Source organism: Lagenorhynchus albirostris, chromosome 9, assembly GCF_949774975.1.
Source record: "Lagenorhynchus albirostris chromosome 9, mLagAlb1.1, whole genome shotgun sequence".
Classification (NCBI taxonomy): domain Eukaryota; kingdom Metazoa; phylum Chordata; class Mammalia; order Artiodactyla; family Delphinidae; genus Lagenorhynchus; species Lagenorhynchus albirostris.
Window position 1 is genome coordinate 26,930,626 of NC_083103.1, and position 26,798 is coordinate 26,957,423.

The 26,798-nt window shown below is 35.8% G+C and overlaps 1 protein-coding gene across 1 annotated transcript in view; it reads left to right on the forward strand.

Moving 5' to 3' along the window:
- The window catches only part of DCDC1 (doublecortin domain containing 1), a 457,088-nt gene that overhangs the window by 256,101 nt on the left and 174,189 nt on the right, over positions 1-26,798 (forward strand). Inside the window, exons 13-17 of the mRNA XM_060160830.1 lie at positions 3,088-3,251; positions 6,302-6,427; positions 8,836-8,941; positions 18,697-18,831; positions 21,333-21,451. Coding sequence (XP_060016813.1) covers positions 3,088-3,251; positions 6,302-6,427; positions 8,836-8,941; positions 18,697-18,831; positions 21,333-21,451 — 650 coding nt within the window. The remainder of the gene's footprint in view (positions 1-3,087; positions 3,252-6,301; positions 6,428-8,835; positions 8,942-18,696; positions 18,832-21,332; positions 21,452-26,798) is intronic.

Genomic DNA, 26,798 nt, shown 5'->3' on the forward strand with positions numbered 1-26,798 from the left:
AATTACATTTTTAAAGTTGTTCAGAAAAGATGAATCGTTTGCTGATCTGTAAAGATTTATAGTTTCAAGCTTGACTCCTGGATTCCGGAGGTTCTCAGCTTTAGTATAGTATTAACTCCTGACCTCTTACTTAATAGCATCTTAATCTTCATTATGCTTTTATTTGAAAATCTGTCTACACTGGACTCTGGAATTGACCTCTTGTTTACACATTGAAAAGAAGTGACATGATATCCAGTGGAGGGTGTGTTCTGCGTCTAGGGTATTTCCAAGCCCTAGACCCTGAGCAACTAACACACAGCCTTGGTCTTCTCCTGTGCTCCTTGTGAGCAAGTCCAGATGGTTTATCTTAGGCATTCTTACCTTTTCCTATTTTCCAGACAATTGGGATGTTTCTCAAGCAGAACCAATATGTTCAGGGTCTTTATTTTGGGTCTTTGTCTTGCATGAAAGGACACTGAATACCCTGTTGTTTACAAATTGGGGTTATTCGCCTGAGCGCACACCAGTGTTTTGGGCTCTGTTGCTTGACCTTTGTTCAGAAACTTGCTCCATTTTTTCCCCCTTCAGTTCAGTACCCTCAGACTTACCTCTCCCTGGCGGTATCCATTGCCTGGACTTCACAGTCAGTCACAAAAGCTGATCATCCGATCACTAGCTGAGCTCAGAAGAGATGGGAAGTGCTACCTTGATTGATTAGAGAGAGAATGATAAAGAGCCTTGGCTGGTTTTCTTTTACCATCACATCCCTGACTATACAAATCACCATGATACAAAAGGCTTCCTAGAATGCTCTACCTGTAAATTCCTCTTTTCCACATTAGAATATTGTCCTTTTTGGTTCATATAAAAAATTGAAGGTGGAATTTATGTTAGATTACACAGGAAGATATTATTCTGTAGAAAGCTTTTGTTGGCTAATGGCACACTGCAATTGATCTGTGGTTTGCATCTATATGCAAGAAAGTTGGGGGAAAACCTTTAACTAGGGGCATTATAAAGCTTTTTGGGAGAGCCCTTGTGACACCCAAAGACGACTGTTCCCCTGGTGCACACTTGTCTCAATCACTAGCCTAAGATGTTTCACACTCTTCTCAGGTCCCTGAACAAATTCTTATCCTATAAAGGCCTGGTGATGACAACTTTAAAGATAAATGGGTGAAGATTATCACTGTTTTTGGTCACTATAGCCCAGCCCTCACCAATGACCTAGAGATGAAAGACATTGAGGCCTTACCTCCTGTAGGCTGTCGCATGCTCATCTTTGAACACCTAAAATGCAGTGTGTTGCCAAGTTGAGAAAATAGAGATTGCAATGCAACTCCTGTGAAAGTGAATTTGGCTAAGTGGTCTGGTGTTCACATCCCTTCTACCACACACTCCTGTTCTTTATGTGCTTATTTCTCTCCTGGATCAGGCCTTAAATTTTTTATATCTTCTCCCTTTACAAAAAAGGAGATGCCTATAAAGCAAAATCACTGTGATTTAAAAAATGATCAACATTACTTGTTTTCTGCAATAATAGCAAAGCCACAAAAAATAAGCTCAAGGGCTGAGACCACACAGAAATAAATGTAGGGCTTTATAAATACAGTCCATGGATTTCAAAACTTTTTCTGGTTCCAGTGAAAAAACAAAACACAGATTTTTACTATTCTAACACGTTGCCTATTATATTCCTAAAGAGAATAGTAATCATTATTTTTAACTCAAAGGACTTGGCTATGCTGGATGAGAAGTATTAACTTTAATGAAAGGAAAGATGTATCATCATTTTCAGCCCTTCTGATGCTCAAGGCTAAAATATCTGGTCAGTGCAGAGCTGATAGAAACAACATAAAGCTGATGAAGTTGGAGATAAGATTATTTATCCCTAATTAGGGCAAAGCCTAAGCCTTAAGCCTTCTATAGATATAGTTGCTGGTCATAGAAAATATTTTACTCGGTAAAGAGTTTACAGCCAATAGGTGAGGAAACTGGAGATATATGACAGGCTTGCACCTTTCCTTTTCTCTGGGCCTCGGCATTTAGCACGTCTCAATATACCTTCAATGGGAATTAATAGAAGGAGCAAAAAAGGCACCCTGAACAGCAGCTAGGCAAGAAAAGGCTACAACTATATCCGCATCCCTGCTGAGATTACAGAGTAACAAGAAATTGAGAGACACAAGAACTGACAAGGCAGAGAAGAAAAGGAAGCCTGTGACAGAAGGCTGGGGGGAAAACAGAGTGATGGATAGTTGGGGCACAGAGCGGGAAAGAGCAGAGGCCTAAACACTCAAAGGTGACAGATAATGATGAAAAATATCTTTTAAAAGTCCATGTGCAACACGGTTCAGCCGGATTTACTTTTAATTTAAATATGCCTTCAGTTAGAAATATCTTGATAATTTAGAGATTCTAAGTATAAGATAGAAGCAAACACAGACAATGCTATTATTTAACATATTACATGATAGCATTTCATACTTCACACTTCGATTACATCTTATTTAAAACTTGAAAACATCCACTATTGAAGCCGCTCGCAAGCTTCTGCAGAGCTCTTAATTAATACATCCAGGAAGAGTTCTTCTAAGTGAATTGGCTGGCGTAAGTCGGAAAGTCATGTTTATTTTTGCAGTACTGTCAGTGGTGGATTGTTCCACCGTTGGTTACCTGAGGTTAGTCTCGGTGATGGGAGATTGCTGATTGTAAAACTTGAACATACCCTGGAAGGACCCAACAGAATGTGTAGCTCAGACAAGAAAAGCATAACCCTTATCAAAGAGGACCGGAACCGTGTGTAGAAGCTAAATGCTCTTTCTGTAAGACTGTCACATCTGCTTTCCGTCCCCGTGCCAAGGGGTCAGAGCTCAATCACGAGCCTGTGGCACCCCCTGCTGGTTAAAAGCCCATGCTCATTTTGTTACTTTACACCGAGCTAAACATTGCCATCATTTCACACTTCTTTTAACATTCTGTATGAATTTAATTATCATTTGTTTGGACTTCATCTGTTACAGAGTAGAGACAGTTTATCACAGGTGTTCACATTTTACGTTATTTCTTTTTCTTCTTCATTTCCACACCCCTCCCCACCACCAGTTACTTTTCAAGATTCATCGAAGACTTCAAGGTTCTTCCATCAACCCACCAGGCCTCAATTTTTCTTCAATCCGGCTTTTCGACGAGCACGGTCAAGAAATTAAGAATCCACTTTCGCTGAAGAATGAGCAAAAAATTTGGGTCTCTTATGGTAAAGCATACAGGTAGGAGCAAGGTGTTTATTCTCAATCTTTCTGGGACAAGCTAATTTAAAAGGAGAGTTGAGAAGCCAAGTAGCACCCTTTATAAAAAAAATTATTTTGAATTCCAATAAAATTCCAGGGGCATTTTTTTTTTGTGAGGCAGTATTGTTTGTGGGATATGACATCTCTCTCTCTCTTTCCCCCACCCCCCTGACTTTCTGTCTTAATGCCTTGTCATAGTTCTTGAAGTCTGCCTGTCAGCACAGCAAGTGGGATTTGTTCATGTCTGAGTAGTCACCTTAATGATAGCAGATGGAAACGCCACGGGGGCCCAAGCCCATCACACTGTCATTGTCGCACACTGCCCTGACCTGCTTCCACTCCTCTATTTTTTTGTCCCTTTTTAAAGGAGAAATGGATGGTAATTGAAAAGGATCTTAAGCAAGATTTATGAAGCTGTAGACAACATGATTCCCCACTACCTCTCTATGTTTTCACAAATAAAGTCTTAACCTTTTAAGCTCCAATGACAGGACAGCCAAAGATAAATTGGTAAAGCTTGTAAACTCTATCCTATCAAAGTTATGTTCCTCAAAAGCACCTTACATTATCCCACAATAATTACTGGTTATTACTGAGCATTGTGTAAATTTTTGTAGATTGGTAAATTCCTGCATAAAATTATCTGTGTTCCCAAGAAAAGAAAAAGGCTTCAGTCTACAGGCACTGATGAGCCTGGCTGTTGTGTGGAATATCTTGGAAACTTACGCATATTTTGACAGGACACATCCAGATGAACTCTGAAGCTGCTTGTCAGGAAACTTAAACACACTTTTCTGTCTACTTTTAATCTTTTTGTTTTGTTTCATTTTTAGCTCTTTATCTGTAGAACAGAATAGGGGAAATATTGCTTGTAGAATATAATTGATTATACACTAATTTTAACAAAAATAGCATAGACAGAACTAGGAGCTGATTAGATTTACTGTATATTCTAATAGTCAAAATTTCAAAGAGAACTAATCTACTCAGAAATCCATGCAGGTTTTGGGAGACATTGGTAGGATTTGTTGTGGGTAGCATATTACAAAATCTTTCATCTGTCCCATTAGAGTAAAATTAAAATGCTTACTAGTATCTTATGCTGTGTAATTTATAAAACTAAAAAAATATCTGTAAGGAATGGTGCTTCTTCTATAGGCAGATTTCAAAATATAATTTAATTACATTGTGAGAATTATTTTTACAATGATAAAAATAGCGATGAATTTTAAAGCGGCAAGAATTCTTGTATAATTTAGCAAGCTCTTCCAATTACAAGGAAAGGCTTTAATAAAATGTATCTAATAATTTCTTCTTAAATATCATTGTTAAAGTGAAAGCAATGACTGACTAATTATGATGTTTTTAATGATGTTTGCTATAATACAGTATTTTAATATGATCAAACACTTGTTCTTGGTTAATTGGATCATATTTGTGAAGTAACAAAAATTACTAAGTATCTGGAATATTCTAAAATCAACTGAGGATTGTAGTTGGCGGAATTTATAAGTGTGTATATTTGTATATCATAGCTATTTTAATAGCATAATGTATTATTTTTTTCTGGTTTTGAATCCAATATGAGGCATTAGGGAACCATTATAGCATTTTGCTACTATTGAAACTTCTAAATTAATGTCAAAAAAGTTATTTCCATCTAGTTAAAATATATTGAGAAAAGGATAAAATTGAGAAAATGTGCAATATGTACTAAGTAAATGATATTCATTTTCAGGGAGTAATTCTAACATGTCTAATATATGTTGATATGGGGGGTAAGGTTACTCGTTTGCAAAAGATGATTTTGCCAATATCTCCTTCTATTTTGAGTCCTTTAATTGTTTTTCTCCCAATTTTTATTTTGAAAAATATCCAATCTACAGAAAATTTGATACAATGAAGATTTATATATCCTTCACCTAGGTTCAGCAATTTAAGGATTTTGCCATATTTGTTTTACCTCTCTTATGTCTCCTTTCTCTCTCTTTTGAACTGTTTGGAATTAATTCCACACAATCATGAAGTTTTACTCCTAAATGCTACAGGTCACATAATTGAAGAACAGGATGTTCTCTCTATCACCACAGTATAATATCTAACACAGTCAACAATAATATAATATTGTCTAATATGTAATCTATGTTCATACTACCCAAAATCTGCTTTAGAGCTTTTTTTGTAATCCAGTATCCAAATAAGCTTCATCTGTTGCATTTAGTTATTTTCTTTAGTTCTCTGTAATGTAGACTATTCCACCATCTTTTGTTTTATTCTTCATGACATTGGTTTTCTTTTTGAAGAGTTCAGGCACTTTTGTTGTAGAATGTCCCACATTCTAGACTTGTGTGAGTGTTTTCTCATGATTAGATTCAGTTTAAATATTTTTGGCAATACTACACAGGTGATGTGATTGAGTCCCATGATTCTAAAGTTGAAGAGCAAGTGTTTGTCACCAATTTCAAAAACAAAATGGCTCATAATTGACATAGTGGCCATTCTTTTTATTTAAGATCTGTTTTCCATTTGATTTTAATTCTCATATAATTAAATTAACTTAAAACAATGTACCTAACAGTATGTAATATGACAAATCAAATCAGCATAGTATTCAGTGAGCTCACAAAAAAATAGTTGTTTGTAGCCAAATATGAAGGATTAATTTGATTATAAGCTCCAAAGATCACCATGGGTGTATTGCATTGTAGTTATACATGAAAAATGAACATTATAGGAATGACAGTTGGTTGTTTTTCTCAACTAAATACTTCGCTTTTATTATTGAAATTATTTTTTAAAATTACATGTGTTGCAACTATCCTTCACATATTATAAATCAAACAAATAAACTAAAATGTGCGTGTCAGGTATAAGTATAGGATACCAACAATAGTGCTGTGTAATAGGAAATTCACTTATTTCTGGATTTTATTAGACATGGATATGGTATGTTTTATTGTTTATATGTACTCAAATTTCAGTGTTTGTATAATTTCGCAGATAGATTTGATGTTTTTTCCATTTTTCAGATCTCCACTAAACCCTGTTTTGGGTTTGACCTTTGACCAGGTGACTGCATTTGCCAGAGGTGGCATTACAGTCGCATATAAAACCTTCTTGGATCCTAATGCTGTTCTGCTACTGGGATGTGACAGGTAAATTAACAAGTGTTCGGTTAAAGCAATCTGAATCACCTAACTCAGTTTTCCCAGAGTGAGATTTAAACACTAAAAGATGTTCTTTAAATCATCTTAAATAAGCAATTATTTAGTTTATTGACTTATTTCATGATATAATGAGCTAGTACTTAAAAGACTTATCATTAATTTTCCTTGAGTTTTAAAAAACATATGGGGCAATGAGCATAGTATACTTTCTGCTTTGCAAAGGTAATGATTTTATTTGAAATGTAAAAATTGTTTTTAGTGGATGTTTCTAAATTAATAGTTTTGAATGGAATAATTAAAATATTAATATGTTTTCTCATATGAGTGTTCATGTTTAAGCATCTCATTTGATGATGATAAATTGAAAACAAAAGCAATATGCTGGAGGCTTGGTGGCATAGTAAGAAGAGCAGGAGTTAGAAGATCTGGACACTGGGACTTCCCTGGTGGTCCAGTGGTTAAGACTCTGTGCTCCCAGTGCATGGGGGCCGGGTTCGATCCCTGGTCAGGGAGCTAGATCCCGCGTGCTGCAACTAAAGATCCCTCATACTGCACCTAAGACCCTGTGCAGCCAAAATAAATAAATAAATATTTTTTTAAAAAAAGAAGATCTGGGCACTAACCCCATTATCTGCTCATGATTGTCTGTGAGCACATGGGTGTCAGTTTCCTGTGGGTTAATAATAAAACCCAGCAGTTATTGAGTGTTGACCGTAGGCCAGGCACAGCTCTAAATGAATTGGGTAAGAACCTATTTCATCCTCAAAACAATTATTTTAATCCCATCATTGCTTATTAGCTTATTATTACTCCGTTTTAAGGAGACAGAAACTCTGCCATGGAAGGGCAAAGTCATTTGCCCAGTCACACAACTTGTACATGATAGAGCTAGGATTCTAACCCAGATTGTCTTTCTTAAGAACTAAGGGCTTGACCCCTATCCAGCACTGTCTAATAGAACTTTCTCTGATGATGGAAACAAACTTTATGACATTGAGCACTTGAAATGTGACTAGTGTGACTGAGGAATTGAATTTTAAATTTTGTTTAATTAAATTAATTTTAATTTAAGTTGGAATATGTGGCTAGTGGCTACCATATTGGACATTGCAGCATGATACTGATACCATGTTGGATTAGATGATGTATCTATAAGGTCCCATCTAGCTTTAATATTTTGTAATTTAACAAATTATAACTTTCCTTAATATACAGGTAAAAAGGCTGAAATGGAGGGCAGATCCAGAGAATGAAAAGCAGTCTGACGAGGTCACTCAGTCTAGCTAGTGTCAACCTATTGCTAAATATGTCTAGAAAGACAGACTCTTTGGTCTTCTCCATCCCCCAATGATTGCCTGCACTTTCCAGACAAGATTATAATGTTTTGTCTTTTTCTCTTTATAGACAGAAAATAACTCAGCACTCTTTTTTATAAGCATTTTCACTTATGAGAAGATTTATTTCACATGCAATAATCTTTCTCTAAGCTGTTAGACTTGCCTTTCGCTTCAGTCTTTAGTTAGGAGTTTAATTTTTAATTTATGTACTGCTTCTTAATTTTACTTCCTTAATTGCAATGAATACTGTTTTAATGAATGGATTTAAATTAGATCTGATTCCCTAAGTATAACAATGTGAAACTTCCCTTATTGAGCACAAACTAATTTGAAGATAATTTACTTAATTTTTGGATTCCATTTGAATTTTCTTTGTATACTCTCAAGTGGATCATTGGAAATCTTAGTCATCACACTCTTATTTATATTTCTCAGACTACTGAAAAAAAATACTATCACCATTCCCAGAACGGTTTTCTGTTGAATAGCATGCTATATGGTATATCTTAACATATCAGTGTTGATCTAGGTGATTTTCTTTAGGATAAGAATTGGCTCACTTTTAAAATAAGTGATTTGGCTGAGCTAAGAATGAGACCAACCCTTCCAGTTTGTGGTTTGTCCATGTACCCTCTAGAACGTGCTGCCTCTTAAAAATACCAAACTAATGTTCTTAACACAACCGTTATAAAAGCATCCTTTATTATTTATAGACCAGTGTATTTAGGCTGTAATTTTAATAATGATGATGGTCTCCACTGTGAGTGATTCTGTAAGATTAAAAATTATTTTTTGTGTCTTTGTTCTATTAATAATCAATTAGGCATAGAATCCCCCCCCAGTATTAAAAATAATTGTAAGGGAAAAATTTAAAGCCTTCCCTTTCCCAATGATAAATACAAAGATACTTTACAAATTTCCATTTAAAAAGACTATGGACTATACACTGGTTTTTCTCTCACTAGAAGAGTATAAGATGCATAAATTATTATGCTAAAGAGTACTAAAATTAAACTAGTTTTATTCTAACAAGAACAATTAAATATTTTATTTTCTTAGTTGGGAAGTTTGTGAGGGATTTCCAATTAATTTCAATGGCATCAGTCAACAGATACCTGATCAATTTGAAAAGGTGGACTTGGAGAACCATTTCCTACAGAACAAGGTCAGAATTATTTGTTGTTCTGAATAAGTGTATTTTATGTATTGGACACTCAGTCAATACATGGTGACTGAGTAGATATTTGTGAAAGTTTTTGAACACTGTAAGTTATTTTACAAATGTTGGGGGCAAGTATTATACATTACTTCCTGTTAATTAATTAAGCACTTTAAAACTGAACCAGTATTGGGAAGGGTTAGGGGGAGGGATAGACTGGGAGTTTGGGATTGACATGTACACACTGCAATATTTAAAATAGATAACCAACAAGGACCTACTGTATAGCACAGGGAACTCTGCTCAATATTCTGTAATAACCAAAATGGGAAAAGAGTTTGAAAAAGAATAGGGGGAAAAATAAAAACCTGAACCAATATATAGTATTTCTACTTGAAAAAATTCTACCTGAATCACGTCATTTAAGTACTATCGTTTAGCATATTTTCTTTATATCAACTATATTAATAAGTTGCATTTGTTTAAGAAATTCTTCAAGATGGCTGTTATATCTTTATACTTTAGGATCTGACCTATTTGCTCTGTGGGTCAATGTCTCTAAGTAACATGAGTTCTTCAGAGAACCCAACTCGTAACAACTCAATCTAGAAGGTCTCTTTATTAATTTATATTTAGAAACTTATCCTGCCAGTAAGGAATTTTCTTCTTGCACTGAGCTGTGAAAAGCATTTTAAACCTGTCACCAAAAAAAGGAATAATTCTTTTGTTTTTCTCAGCTGGTAAGTTATGTAGGGTTGTTGTTCATTTCAGCTGCATAACTTTTAGTTTTTGAATTCATGAAACCAAAAACCAAAAGGCACCCACAGAGGTAGGGATGCCCAAAGAAAGGAGGGCTTTCTGTTAACTAGTCTGGGCCCTTTCTTTGTAAGAGACAATGCAAAAGACACATTGTCCCAACATGCTCTTTTTAAATTTCTCCATGTTGCCCATTCAGTCTTTTATGTCAAAATTTACACTGAAAATATTAGTTGTTTCAAAGTGCATGTGAATCTAAATAGTATAATTATAAAAATAGAATAAAACAAACAATGATTTCTAATCCTGTTTTTGAGCAAATGTAGAAAATAAATATAAGTTGAATGGTGCACTAAGAATAATGCCTTTTATATTCATCTGACATTAAGTTTTATTTGCCATAGTTCCAATCCTGTTGGCATTCCTGTTTAGTTTTTTGCTGTAACATTATCTTCCTGCTCAAAAACTTGTATGCCTGGCTGTTGCCTATTAAATTTCCATATCCTCATCTGGCCTTCATTGATCTCCATGATTCTTCTCCAGTCTTCCCCCACTCTCAACTTGTCTTTCCAATCCACTCCGCTTCTTGATCTTTGTTGTAGCCTACGCTGCAGTCGGAGCTAATAAATTGGGTCCCCTACATGCTTTACACTTTGCTTTACTTGTGCCATGGCATGTGGTGTTCTTTCCTAGGATACAACCCCCGCCATTACCATTCCTTGCTTTTTAAGGCTTTCTTCAACTTCCTCTTCTTCCACGAAGCCCTCTCAGATCCTCCAGAGAGATTTAGCCTCGAATTATTTTGTGTTCTCAGAACTTCTTATTGTCCTTTGAGAATTGTTCTTAGAGTTTGTGTTTTGGTATCGGCATTTGCATTTGTGTCTTTCTCCTCCACTAAATTGATAATTCTTTGTACACAGATTTTATGTCTTACTCATCTTGTATTCACGAGTGCTGGAACAAAGTCTTGAATGTAGGGCAAGTGCACAGTACATGTTGATGAATGATTTTTAAAAGTTAGCTGTAATCTCTTTCAAGGCTCACTATTCTCTAATATGTTCTTTGGGTGTTAGCCAAGCTAGATTGTTCATTTGTTGTTTTCTGAGCTCTTCATGATTTCTGTTATTATACCCATGTGGGTCCCTCTGCCTGGAATTCAACCTTTCTTTTTTTTTTTTTTTTTTTTTTGCGGTACACGGGCCTCTCACTGTTGTGGCCTCTCCATTTGCAGAGCACAGGCTCTGGATGCGCAGGCTCAGCGGCCATGGCTCATGGGCCTGGCTGCTCCGCGGCATGTGGGATCTTCCTGGACCGGGGCACGGACCCGTGTCCCCTGCATAGGCAGGCGGACTCTCAACCACTGCACCACCAGGGAAGCCCAACAACCTCTCTTTCTTTGTCACCACCCCCCACCTTCTCTGTCACCCTTGTGCCATATCCTAGCATGGTGTCTGGCATATCATAAGCGTTCAATAAATGTTTATTGAAATCCTGCCCATCATTCTAACCTTACCTGATTTGTGCCTGCTTCATGAAGTCTTTCTTTACCCCAACACCATGCCCAAACCAGATATGATGTTTCTGGCTTTGATACCCCCATTGCATCCATTCCGTACCATTTATAATGACTTTGAATTTGGTGCTGTTCCTCTTGCAACATTTTTTGCATGATTTGAAGTCAAACAGTGTTCCAAGTTTGGGCATATTTTAGGTCACATTAGAGTAGAATGGAGAGAAAGGTAGATTTCACTGAGAATATTGGTATCATATCATAAAGGGTCTTTTGTGTGTGTGTGTGTGTATGTGTGTGTGTGTGTACTTTTTTTTTTAACATCTTTATTGGAGTATAATTGCTTTACAACGTTGTGTTAGTTTCTGCTGTATAACAAAGTGAATCAGCTATACGTATACATATATCCCCCATCCCCTCCCTCTTGCATCTCCCTTCCACCCTCCCTATCCCAACCCTCTAGGAGGTCACAAAGCATGGAGCTGATCTCCCTGTGCGATGTGGGTGCTTCCCACTAGCTATCTATTTTACATTTGGTAGTGTGTATATGTCAATGCCACTCTCTCACTTTATCTCAGCTTACCCTTCCTTCTCCCCATGTCCTCAAGTCCATTCTCTACGTCTGCGTCTTTATTCCTGTCCTGTCCCTAGGTTCTTCAGAACCTTTTTTTTTTTTTTAGATTCCATATATATGTGTTAGCATACGTTATTTGTTTTTCTCTTTCTGACTTACTTCACTCTGTATGACAGACTCTAGGTCCATCCACCTCACTACAAATAACTCAATTTCATTTCTTCTTATGGCTGAATAATATTCCATTGTATATATGTGCCACATCTTCTTTATCCATTCATCTGTCGATGGACACTTAGGTTGCTTCATGTCCTGGCTACTGTAAATAGAATTGCAGTGAACATTGTGGTACATGACTCTTTTTGAATTATGGTTTTCTCAGGGTATATGCCCAGTAGTGGGATTGCTGGGTCATCTGGTAGTTCTGTTTTTAGTTTTTAAGGAACCTCCATACTGTTCTCCATGGTGGCTGTATCAATTTACATTCCCCCCAACTGTGCAAGAGGGCTCCCTTTTCTCCACACCCTCTCCAGCATTTATTTGTAGATTTTTTGATGATGGCCATTCTGACCAGTATGAGGTGATACGTCATTGTAGTTTTGATTTGCATTTCTCTAATGATTAGTGATGCTGAGCATTCTTTCATGTGTTTTTTTGGCAATCTGTATATCTTCTCTGGGGAAATGTCTATTTAGGTCTTCTGCCCATTTTTGGATTGGGTTGTTTGTTTTTTTGATATTAGGAAAACTACAGATCAATATCACTGATGAACATAAATGCAAAAATTCTCAACAAAATACTAGCAAACAGAATCCAACAGCACATTAAAATGATCATACACCATGATCAAGTGGGGTTTATCCCAGGAATGCAAGAATTCTTCAATATACCCAAATCAATCAATGTGATACACCATATTAACAAACTGAAAGATAAAACCATATGATCATCTCAATAGATTCAGAAAAATCTTTAGACAAAATTAAACACCAATTTATGATAAAAAACTCTCCAGAAAGTAGGCATAGAGGGAACTTACCTCAACATAATAAAGGCCATATATGACAAACCCACAGCCAACATCGTTCTCAATGGTGAAAAACTGAAACCATTTCCTCTAAGATCAGGAACAAGACAAGGTTGCCCACTCTCACCACTATTATTCAACATAGTTTTGGAAGTTTTAGTAACAGCAATCAGAGAAGGAGAAGAAATAAAAGGAATCCACATTGGAAAAGAAGAAGTAAAAGTGTCACTGTTCGCAGATGCCATAATACTATACATAGAGAATCCTAAAGATGCTATCAGAAAAGTACTAGAGCTAAACAATGAATTTGGTGAAGCAGCAGGATACAAAATTAATGCACAGAAATCTTTTGCATTCTTATACACTAATGATGAAAAATCTGAAAGAGAAATTAAGAAAACACTCCCATTTACCATTGCAGCAAAAAGAATAAAATACCTACGAATAAACCTACCTTAGGAGACAAAAGACCTGTATGCAGAAAACTATAAGGCACTGAGGAAAGAAATTAAAGATGATACAAATAGATGGAGATATATACCATGTTCTTGGACTGGAAGAATCAACATTGTGAAAATGACTATACTACCCAAAGCAATCTACAGATTCAGTGCAATCCCTATCAAACTACCAATGGCATTTTTCACAGAACTAGAACAAAAAAGTTCACAATGTGTATGGAAACACAAAAGACCCCGAATAGCCAAAGCAATCTTGAGAAAGAAAAACGGAGCTGGAGGAATCAGGCTCCTGGACTTCAGACTATACTACAAAGCTACAGTAATCAAGACAGTATGGTAGTGGCACAAAAACAGAAATAGAGATCAATGGGACAGGATAGAAAGCCCAGAGATAAAACCACACACATATGGTCACCTTATCTTTGATAAAGGAGGTAAGCATATACAATGGAGAAAATACAGCCTCTTCAATAAGTGGTGCTGGGAAAGCTGGACAGCTACATGTAAAAAAATGAAATTAGAACACTTCCTAACACCATACACAAAAATAAGCTCAAAATGGATTAAAGATCTAAATGTAAGGCCAGACACTATAAAATTCTTAGAGGAAAACATAGGAAGGACACTGACATAAATCACAGCAAGATGCTTTTTGACCCACCTCCTAGAGAAATGGAAATAAAAACAAAAATAAACAAATGGGGCCTAATGAAACTTAAAAGCTTTTGCACAGCAAAGGAAACCTTTAACAAGACAAACAGATAACCCTCAGAATGGGAGAAAATATTTGCAAACGAATCAAGGGACAAAGGGTTAATCTCCAAAATATACAAGCAGCTCATGCAGCTCAATATCATAAAGGGTCTTAATTCAGCTGGATGTTTTGTAGAAAACAAGGAGCCACTGGAAATATTCAAGCAGAGACAAGATCTTATTTGATCCTGTGCTAGGAAAATATCTCAGGAGGTCCTTATCTTATCCTCCCACCCCTGCCCTTCAGATTAGAAATACCTAGAGGGCAAAGGGCATTCTGATCATTCTTGTCTCTGCTGCAGTATCTAGTTACTCAGTTAGCTAAATGGAATTGAATTCACTAGTTAATTAACTCATTCAATAGAAAGCAGGTCAAACCTGGGGGGGAAAAATGTATAGTGGAGAGTTGTCAGAGGAAAAGAACAAGAAAGGATTCTCTCTTTGATTTTAAGCCAAAGTAGAACTTTAAAAGAAAACTATATTTTCTAATGTTGAAAAATGAGAGAGTAAGAATCCACAGTTATTTTATCACTATTAATTCATTCTAATGATTCAGTGAAAGTGAGAAAACAGCTCATCCTAAAAGTTTATACACTATTGTATTTTTAGAAGAAATCTTTTTTGAGTAAAATTTCAGTCTACTCAGAATAGTGGTATACGAAAGCAAAGATTTGATAAACTGGATAGTAAAGAGAATCTTTCAAAGAAAAATGGCCCCTTAGCTATGAAACCTTTGAAATCCTTTCAGAAAAATGCCTCCGATTATATAGAGAGGTGATCAGTACATTGGAAATAGCAATTTAATAACCTGAAAAAGAGCACTTTTAAAGAGAGATTCAGGCAGAGGTGATGGATGTCCACAGGGAATTTTATTATAGAATCTTGATGCTCATGGCAGTATAGAAGGCACTAAGAGAGTTACAACAGGGATAGAGAGGAGGGAGCAAAAGCTGATATTCCTGATGCATATGTTTTAAAATTGCCTTGAGATAGAGATATCAGTGCCCAACCCCTGACTGTTCTTTTAAATCTCGTATTGACAAGTAAAACCCTTCCTACAGAGAAAAATTTGGAACATATAATCCTTATTAGTAATGTGGAAGACAGATATCACCCTGACAATTACAACCTGTTGCTCTTTTATCCATTTCTAAAAAAAGATTTGGAATCTACTACAAGTGGAGAATTTTGGTGAATACATCTTTCGTTCTGTTGTTACATAAATTGGCAACATTTTTACATTGCTCTAGTTTATGGGAAATAAAATTATATGTTTCCATGAAGTGGGTGAGAGACAAACTTCATGGTAGTTAATATAAAAGAAAAAAGATTCATGAGAAGAATAGCTTGAGGAATACCTGGTTATGGGAAAATATAGCAGAAAAATAACTCCGGTGTCTGGCAGGTCATATATTCTGTCAAAATGAAAAGGAAACTGATTTCGATCCTATCCTTTTAGTATGATCAGACATAAGCAGCACATTAGTGACAACTTTTGGTATGGAAACAGTAAGAAAAACACCAAGTTATGATTTTAGAATTATGGCATGTTTGTCACAAGTTTACTTGTAAATTAAGCAGTCATGGATGCTAGCAGAATATATTACTCTGTATGTCACAAAGGAGGCTAGGAAAAGGCAAACAATTCTTTATTGTCCTATTTCTTTGGAGAGCAAGTCCTCAAGAAATAATATTTCCTACACATAATTTGTACTGGAGTAAATAAAAAATTTTAATTTAAATTTTGAACTGATTGACATTAGAATAGGACACAGAACTTTAAATGAAACTGCAAGTCCCTTCCTTATTTTTAGACCAAGAGTTGGAATCTATTTGAGGACTGCACACCTAGATCCCAGATATTTTCCCTTGTTTGGTTGCGTAATTAGGTACTCGCTAATATTTTCTGCTTTCCCAACTTTTCCATTTCTTGGTCTTAGAGGTGGGTGGATTGATCACCTATAGATTTAGAGAATGGAAACAATAAGAGTGAATATCAGGGACATGAGGAAAGAGATTGTAGAACATTTCTTGTAGGTATGATTTTAATTTGTATAGTAAATTATTTAACTTGGTCCTAAAATTACTGTCAAAAGGAAAAACCTTAGAAAGTTTCTGTGTAGTAAACAATTTGTTTAGAATGAAGGTTGTGGTCTATGAGCTCCTTCTTTCAAGAAAAATTTCATTGTCTTATATTTTGCTCCTCAGTAGATCTGTAGGAAAAGACCTTATTACTTTGAAATTGCACAGGAATATTGAAGTCTACTCCACTTTCACTGGTGATTTGGAGAAAGAAAATTAAACAAGAAGCTTTAACTGGCCCAGTACATGTATGCATCTTTTTTATCACTGGCATCGTCTGTATCAGCACAGTTTTTTCAGACAAGCAAAATCATAATGGTCATTTAAAGGAAGCTATGTATATAGGTATTCAAAAGAATAAAAGAAAGCTTCTTGTTTTGATTCTCAACAGGACTTAAAAAGGTTTTCTAATGACATACATTATGGTATATATTTGGAGACCTGTCTCAACATAAATGCTTTTCTACACATGCCCGTGAATGCACACATGTACACACACATGTGCACACACACACACTCAGAGACACACATGGCATATTATGTTGCAGGTTGTCCGAGCACTTTTCTTTTCTGAATTCCAATTTTTATCTCCCCCACCTTCCTAAACATTTGGTCTAAAACAAAGCTATCAGATTAAATTAAAAAGAAAAAGGAAAGTGACATCATGAAGAGAATTTAATGGCCATTGTCAGTTTTAAGTGTGTTAGAACCCCAGACTTGGCAGGATTTTTCTTTTTTAGTAACGTGAAATGAAGCTGAGTTAGTGGGCCTGGCTCTGTCTGGTCTATGTGGAATCACTTGGGAACCGTCCAGCAAAATATCTCTCAGAGAACAGCATGGTGTTAATACTGGGTGCCAACCCAAGACAGACACAAAGGACCCCTTCGCTCTTCACCAATAAGCCAACTGTTAAAAGATTAAACCATGTTGTGGAGATAACAAGAATTTAGGCACTGGCAGCAGGTGCTGTACAAAGAAGCAGTTGGCAGTACGATTCTTCTGTCTGACATTCCAGTCAAAACAATCTTCTTCCCAGTTTCAGAGGAGAGTTTTGAGTGTGATGGCAACTTGGAGTTAGGAGGTTGACTAAGAGTGCTACTTTAAATGCCGTGTCCTGTGGTGGATGGATTAGTAGAATATAGTTTACCATTGTTCAGAAACTGCGGGGGATTCCCCTCCAGAATCAGTCACTACTGGCTAACTGGGGAATACACAATCAAAGAGCTGTAAATCAAATCTGCTTATGTGGTGGGGTTGCTGTATTTTTAAAATTTTATTTTCACATATAGGAGTCATATGACATTTTCTTCTCTAGAGAAGTAACTATCTTCCATTGTAGAATAATTATAGATAATTATGGAATAATTATCAAATATATTGGTCATACCCTTTTGTTATTGCCTGTTCACACTTGTAAAACATTACCTTTTAAATTATTATTTAACTTTTGTTTTTTTAAAAAATCATTTGCTACTCAACAAATATCTAGGATTAGCAAAGATTTAGAATAGACTTTTCAATATTTGAAAAGGATTTTAACTGTTATTGAAGCAACATCATTTACTAAGTTTAAAGCATAAGTTGGCATATTCCCATAATCCTATACAAATAAGGATTGGCACTTTAAAAGTTAGCATGATTATTCAGGGAAAGTGATCATATAAGTTAGGAGATAAAGTTTATTAAATATGAAGGAGTAGAATTCTGACAGATGACATGAATGACTGTTAATTTGACAATCAGGTCTAAGTGAGAAACGCTAGAAGGTGCACAATACGTTTGGCGTTTGTCATCTGATTAAACACATGGGATAGAGATACAGTGTCTCCCCAGTCGGCCCCCTCCCATTCATTCCCACAACTGTCACTGAAGTCTCAGCTCCTGTCCCTTTATTCTTATGAGGTTGTACAAACTCTCAACTGTTCTCCCTGCATTTGATCTCTCCATTCTGCAATCCATTATGTTTACACTTGCTAGGTCAACCTTTCTAAATCTTCTGTAATCCAGTCCCTTTTGCTTGAAAGCTTGAAAGCCCTCCTGACACCTAACTCCATAGCCTTACACTTGACGCCTTCTAAGTTTGGCCAGATTTACCTTTTGAGACTACCAATAAATCCTAAGGTGCATTGATTATACTATTTTCCTTTGCTTGGAATACCTTTTTATTCTTCATTATTCCTGTCAAACTGTTTTCATCCTTCAAGGCCTGGTCCGGATGTTACCTCTTTCAAGATGCTTCACTTTTTGTTGCTCCTGCAGAAATGAGCCTACCATTCTTTGCATACTATAGCACTATTTAATCAGACATATGGAGCATAACATGAAATTGTGTGTGTTCTCGCCTCTACAGTTGTAAGTTTATTTAGGGCAGGAAAAATGTTTTATCATATCCCATACCACACAGTCCGGGGCCTTCCCTATCAGAGCTGGTGCCCGACAAATATTAATTGAATTGAGTTTAATAGGATTGAACACTACTGTTTCAAAAGAGACCTTCTCAATCAGAAACATAATGTTCTAGATTATTTTGGTTAAGTATGTTGAGGAAGGTTAACTTTCAGACTGTAAGTTAAAAACATGCTTCTTCTCATGGTATAGGTGAACCCCAATATTGTCCTTCATGCCTCTGTTTCCATCAGAAAGCGGAATTTCTCAAGTGGTGAAGAGAGCAGTGGGACTCATGTAGCACCATCCACCCTGTGGCCTGCAGCCAGTGTGTGGCTGATCACAAAGGTATCCAAGAATGTCTGTTCTCCCTAAGTAACTTCCTGGGCTCACTGTGCTGCTCCAGTTCCTGATGCCCTCGTGCACACAAGCATGCAAGTGAAAGCATATCGGTTGTTGACTGTCATGAATCTGTGCTCTGGTTTGTCTAGTGCGGAGGACCCCGACGTGAGCATTCAACTCAGTTTTAGACGTGCTGATTAGTTAATACTGCAGAATGTATTTAAACCTAGCGCAGAGCTTAGGTATACTCTACAGACTCACCATTTTCATGAGATTTGTCTGAATCTCATTTGCTTCCGCTCCTTAGTCTTCATTGTTGAGGTTCGCAGAGCTTGGTGGATTAGCACCGTATTGTGATGGCATATGGTCTCAGTAAGGATAGTTTTAAAAGAAATCCCTGAGTATAAAATGTGAACAATGCCTAACATATTTTATTCCTGTGTATTGGCACTATTTTTTTTTAACTTTATTCTTATACTATTGAATCAGATTTAAACTGAGAACATATAATTGTTCTCCTCTTCCCTCTTGCTATTGAAAGACGTTTTGTAATTGCCACCAAATATTTACGTCTGGAAAGAGATGGTACAGCTTATATCTACCCTTCTTGTGCCTCCCTTTGCCCCCTCCCTGGAGACTATTTTTGCTTCTTTTTAGCACTTCCATGGGTGCAGAGTCACCCAGGCAAGTTCGCTGCTACTTAGTTTAGGGGGTAGGAGAGATTGAAACTATTTTCTCATATGAAATTTTGGATTGCCCTTAACTTTTATTTTTGCTTTTCTGGGAGTTAAAAACAAAAATATAGAGTAACTAAGACACAAAGGTACTAAGAAATATTATTCACTTCATAGACAAAGGCAGAATGAGATTAGATATTTCTTAAATCTGCTTCCAACCTGGAGACTCTATTAACTACTAGCCCTAAGCTGCGTTTTATTTCTGATTTAGTAATAATATCTGCCATTTTGTTAAACGTATGCTAAGCATCTTATACACATTTATTATCTCATTTAATCTTATAAAAACTATGCAGGTTTTCATTATACAGCTGAAAAAACTGAAGCTAGTAGCTGGTAGAGGAAAGATTCTTGGTCTGTCTGACTTCAAAACTTATGACATTTCACTGTAATATAAAACACTGCCCTATATCTGACCAATTTATGAGCACTGATGGAAGTGTTTTAGTTTTAGGACTGCCACTGAACATTTATGTGACCTCAAGTAAGTCACATACCATATCTGGGCCTTAGTCTTCTGGTAAAAGAGTTGGACCAGTTGATATGGAAGGTTATTTTCCCAGGTCTCATATTCTGTAATTCTATGGTATCTGTTCATAGAATTTCATGATATCAGAAAACCTGTACTTGTCTAAAAATTTTCCTAAACTAATTGAAATGCTTGATGCAAAGAGTATGAGTTTTGGAGTTAGATCAGAATTAGAATCCTTTGTGTCACCTTGGGAAAGTTACTTAGCTGCACTGAACCACAGTTTTCTTATATATAAAATAAAGTTAGTCACACCTGTCTTGCACAGTTGCTGTGGTGATTAAATGAGAAAATACGTGTGAAGTTCAAGCGTACAATCTGGTATACAGAAAGTGCTTAATAAGTGGTGATTCTTTTTTCTTACCCCAAGGAGTTCCCTTTCTGTATAGACAGGCATGTTCAAAAGAGGATTCCATTCAGGGCTTATTAGAACAAAAATTTAGAAAAATATATTTTTCCTAAGTCATTGTGTAGTTCTTTTCCACACAACAAAAACGTGAGAAATAAAAGTCACATGCTAGAAGAAAACAATTTTGAAAATCTTTTAAGGTTTAGAGTTCTATCCTTTTTTTCAAAATAAATCATTTTACCTGTTCTTAACAGAGAAGTTTCCATGACATAAATCCTCAATATGTGTAAATAAATTCCTAAGTGGTTGTCACTTATTTAAAATGCTGTGTTGATTCACTAAGTAAGAAAATTGTTAAATGGCCGTTCAAACAATGTTCTCAATCAATTTCCTTATCTGAGAATCCTAACATTTAAAACAAAAACTGTTCATAAACCACCTTAAAATGCTTAACCCATGGTATTTAGACCCAGAGTAGAACTTTTAATTGGTACAAACGTTATGGATTTGTTTCAATCTTTTCAGTTCACTGCACTCTTTTTTTTCTGTGCATACATATTTCAAGTAAGCTCTGTAGTTATAACAAGTGACACGTGATGTATCCCAAATTGCTGCACTGTGAAATACGCACAGAAAAAAAGGACAAATGAAGATATCAAGGTCTGTTTTATTTTGCACTGAACTGTAAAATGCCACCCTTGTCCGACAGAACATCACTGATTCTGAGCAGGGCTCACTGATTGCTAAGTTGTGGGTAGTGTTTCACTTTTGGCAACTGTTAATATCCGGGTTTATCCAGGCATAATGACCTCACTATTTGTGACACATTGTTGAATTTTCTGGTTCTTTTAACTTATTTAGACCTTTCTCCCCCTTCTCTATTCATTGGAAGACTGGAATGATCCTGAGCCGAGCGATAACTCAGGGCTGCCTAGCTATTGGTCATCCAGTCAGAGTCAAGGCCACTGAGGGAACATCACTAGAAGGATACAAGTTAATCCTACAGAAAAGGTAATGTTTATGAGCCATTTACCTCAAAACAAGAAATGTTAATTTCAAGATTCCCAAGCAGTCAGATCATGATGCTTCCTGGCTTAGATGGAAATTTCATTAGGTTTTAAATTTGTTTTCAAAATATCAATATTCATTTTTCTAAAATAAGCTTGAAAGTATATACCACTTAGTTTGATAGTGTTTCTTAGATATTTTTAGAAGTGAAAAGTTGGTGTTCAGTATGTATCTGTGTTTTAGACAAGCTGCTGCTTTACTCTATAATTATTGAAACTTCTTTCTTTATATCCATTTTGGTTATTAATTAAAAAATTTAATGTTCTATATGTATTCCTAACCTTTTCTCCATCTTCTGAATATGAAATATTGAACAGTGAAAGAAAAATCAAGGAGACAAAAAATTGCTGGCTTGTAAGATACCAAAAGTGCCATTCCTGTTTGTTTTTCTCTGACTTGGTAAGATAAAATTAAAAATAGATTTAGAAGAAAAAATTAGCAATAAGGAAGAAAGGTGATTTACCTTTCCTAAATGCTTTCTTTTTTCTTTTTCATTTGTCTTTTGATTTTACCTAGTGTTGACAAAAACAAGTCCTATTGTACTTCAAGACTTAGAAAGCTATTAGCCAACTACTTCTGGCTGGATAGACATTTGCGATGTGCTTAGGGCTGAAAGCAGAACAGGGGCATTTAGGCACCAGAGAAACTGGCTCAGCCACAAATACAGAAGGGAAATTTTCTCTAACATGCAAAGCAGACTGTCCAAAAGGCATTAGAACATTACATAATGGCTGGGAATGTGATCTACAGAGTCAGATCTCTAGAGTCTAGAATTCTTACTCTAACAGTGACTACAGCAAATCAAGACAGACACTATTTTAATTTCTCTATACCGCATTGTTACATGTACTCTTAACAACAACCTGATAAGGTAGGTGTCGTTACTATCATTATGGGTGAGGAAATTGAAATATAGAGGTGTTAATCACTTACTTGAGGTCATAGCTACTAAGCAATTGGGGCGGAATGCAAAAATTAAGTAACCGTAATCTATAAGTCACTCTTGGCCACAAAACTACACAGTCTGTAGGCCAAAATCCAGTCAAACAACTGCCAGTGAGTGCCAAGTGTGGTAGTAGATACCTCAGTGAATGAGTAGGGTACATTAATTGAGAAACCCAGGCAGAAGGATGAGGGAGACAGTAACTTGCTATCTCACAAGCTGGCCAGTGCTAGTAGAGTCCTAAACACACAGTTCCCAAGAAGGGGCAAACGAACTCAAAGCAAGTCCCAGTTGATGTGGTGTTATATTTGGAGTAGGTAATAAGAAAGATTTCTGGGGCAGAGTCAATGCTGTAAACTGGAAACACACAAAGCGTCAACTTGCAATAATGACAAAGGCAAACCATGGGACACGGAGACAGAGATACTTCAGCTCACTTAGTCCAGAGTTACAATAAAGAGAAAAATCTATCAATTGTAACTGCCCCAGAAATGATGCAGATTATAGAATTAATACTCATGTCATTAAACAGTTGTTATCATTGTATTCCATATATTCAAGAAGGAGGAAAGAATGAACATGTTAAATAGAGACATAGAAGATAGAAAAAAACTCAAATCAAATTTCTAGGTATGAAAACTGCAATGTATGACATGAAAAATATACTGAATGTGACTAATAGCAGATTAGACACTGTGGAAGAAAGTATTAGTGAACTTGAAGAGATAGCAATAGAAGCTATTCACAATTGAAAGCCAGAGAAGAAAAAATAATATATTGGGAAAAAAAATGAACACAGCATCAGTGCGATGTGAAAAGCTTCATATGGCCTAATCTCTGAATAATTAGAGCCTCTGAAGGGAAGAAGCAGAGAACAGAAAAATATTGGAAGAAATGATGTCTGAAAAATTTCCAAATTTTGTGAAAACTATAACCCACACATCCAAGAAGTTCAACAACTTCTAAGCACAAGAAACACGGAGAAAAGAAACCAAGGAAAATCGTAATAAAACTGCTTAAAGTTAGTGATAAGGAGAAAAATCTTATAAGTACACAGAGAGGAAGACATTTATTGTTTACAAGAGGAATAAAGATAAGACTGACAGCAGATTTCTTGTTGGCAACAATAAGAGTGAGAAGAAAGTGGAAGAACATCTTTAAAAACTAAAAGAAAAAAAAACCCAACCTGTCAGTATAGAAATCATCTCCCAATGAAAATATCTTTCAAATATTAAGGCAAAATAAAGACTTCTGATATTATTCACAAACTGAAAGAATTTGTCACCAGCAGACCTACAGAACAAAAAATGTTTAAGGAAGTCCTTCAAGCAGAAAAAAAATGGTATCAGATGAAAATGAAGAGCACTGGGAATAATAACTACATAGGCAGTATAAAGACCTCATTTCTTATTTTCTTTAAAATATAATTTATTGTTTAAAGCAAAAAAATAATAAATTTATTATGGAGATAAAAACATGTAGATATAAAATATATGAAGGCAACAGTACAAATGCCAATAAGAGAAATGGAAAAAAGGGTCTTTTTTAAAAAAAATTAATGTATTTGTTTATTTATTTTTGACTGCATTGGGTCTTTGTTGCTGTGCGCAAGCTTTCTCTAGTTGTGGCGAGCAGGGGCTACTCTTTGTTGCGGTGCATGGGCTTCTCATTGCAGTGGCTTCTCTTGTTGTGGAGCACAGGCTCTAGGCGTGTGGGCTTCAGTAGTTGTGGCACGCAGGCTCAGTAGTTGTGGCACGTGGGCTCTAGAGCGCAGGCTCAGTAGTTGTGGTGCATGGGCTTAGTTGCTCCATGGCATGTGGGAATCTTCCCGGACCAGGGCTCGAACCCATGTCGCCTGCATTGGCAAGCGGGTTCCCAACCACTGTGCCACCAGGGAAGCCTGAAGAAAAGTTCTTATACTATATTTGTCAAGTGGTATGATATCAACTGAAAGTAGACTGGTAAATTAAAGATGTTTATGAGGGACCCTGAAGCTAAAATAATATAACAAAGAGTTATATGTCTAACAAGCCAAAAAAGTTGATAAAATGAAATAATTAAAAAATACTCAGTTAATGTGAAAGAAGACAGATAAAGATGGAAAGGGAAACAAAAAACTGGACAAAGAGAGAATAAATAACAAGATTGTAGATTTAAACCCATGTGTCAATAATTGCATTAAATGTAAATAATCTAAACAGCCCATTTAAAAGTCAGGCACTGTCAGATTAGATAAAAAAGCAAGATCCATCTATATGCTGATCTACAAATAACCCACTTTTTTTAATCCATTTTTTAAAATTTTATTTATTTTATTTATTTATTTTTGGTTGTGCCATGTCTTAGTTGCGGCCGGTGGACTCCTTAGTTGTGGCATGTGAACTCTTAGTTGTGCCATGCACGTGGGATCTAGTATCCTGACCAGGGATCGAACCCGTGTCCCCTGCATTGGGAGGTGAATTCTTAACCACTGTGCTACCAGGGAAGTCCCAATAACCCACTTTAAATATAAAGACACAATAGCTTAAAAGTAAATGCATGAAAAATGTATGCAATGATAAAACTAATCCAAAGAAAGCCAGAATGGCTAAATTAATATCAGACAAAGTAGACTTCAATGCAAAGAATATTCCAGGGATAAAGAGGATCACTTCATAATGTTTAAGGGATTAGTTCATCAAGAAGACTTAGCAATCCGATATGTTTGTTCACCTCATAGCACAGCTTCAAAATACATGAAGTGAAAGCCGATAGAACTGCTGTGAAAAAGAGAAAAATGTACAACTGTAGTCAGCAATAACAATGTCCTATTTCAATAATTAATAGAACAAGTGAGGAGAAATCTGTAAGGATACAGAAGACTAGAACAACACTATCAGTCAACTTGACCTAGTTGATACTTATAGAAGAATGCACTCAATAACAAAAAGACATATTCCTTTAAAGTAACAGTATATTAAACAGAATGGACTATATTCTAGCTATAAAACAAGTCTCAATACCTTAACAGAATTTAAGTATTATAAACGTTCTCTGGCCATAATGGAGTTATATTAGAAATCCATAGCAGATAGCTTTCACAACAAGGTCCTACCGTATAGCACAGGGAACTGTATTTAATATCCTTGTGATAAACCATAATGGAAAAGAACATAAAAAAGAATGTATATATGTATAACTGAATCACTTTGCTGTACAGCAGAAATTAACACAACAGTGTAAATCAACTATACTTAAATAAAAAAATAGCAGATAGCTTTCTGGAAAACCCCCAAATATTTGGACAAAAGTAACACATTTCTAAATAACTCATGGAGCAAAGAAGATATCAAAATGGAAATTAGCAAGTATTTTGAACTGAATGAAAATGAAAACACATATTAAAAACTGTGGGATGCTACTGAAGTTCTTAGAAGGAAATTTATATAAATGCATATGTAAGAAAAGAAGAATGATATCAAATCAGTGACCTCAGCTTCCATTTTAGGAAACGAGAGTACGAAGAGCAAATCAAACTCAAAGTAATCAGAAGACAGAAAATAGTAAAAGTTCGAGTGGATAGCAATGAAATAGAAGACAGGAAAAAAGAGAAAAATCAAGAAAACCAAAAGCTGGTTTTTGTTTTTGTTTTTGTTTTAAAGATCAAAGAAACTGATAAACCTCTAGCCAGACGGTTCAGGGAATAAAGTGAAATGACACAAATTACCAGTATCAGGAATGAGAGAGTTGATATCACACAGTTATTAAAGGAATAATAGGGAATATTCTGAACAAAGATGTGCCAATAGATTTGCCAACTGAGGTGATAAGGACCAATTCCTTAAAAGGCACAAACTACCAATGTCTACTCAAGAAGAAATAGGTAACTCAATAGTCGTATATCTCTTAAAGAAATTAAATTTTTAGTTGAAAACCTTCCCACAAAGAAAACCTCAGGTCCAGATGGTTTCGCTAGCTTCACTGGGGAATTCTACCAAACATTTTACGAAAAAATAATGCCAGTTCTCCATATTCTCACACAGAAAATAGAAGAAGATGGAATACTTCCCAGCTCATCCTGTGAGGCAGCATTACTCTGATAACAAAAAACAGGCAAAAAGACATTACAGGAAAAGAAAATCATAGACCAATATCCCTCATGAACATAAATACAAAAAAAACTCAACATTTTAACAAATTGAATACAATAATATATAAAAAGATAATATATCATGATCAAGTTGGGCTTACCCCAGGAAAGTAAAGTTGATTTAACATTTGAAAATCAATCAATGTAAATCACCATATTGGCAGACTGAAAAGGAAAAAATCATGAACATCAAATTGATATAGAAAAATCTTTTAACA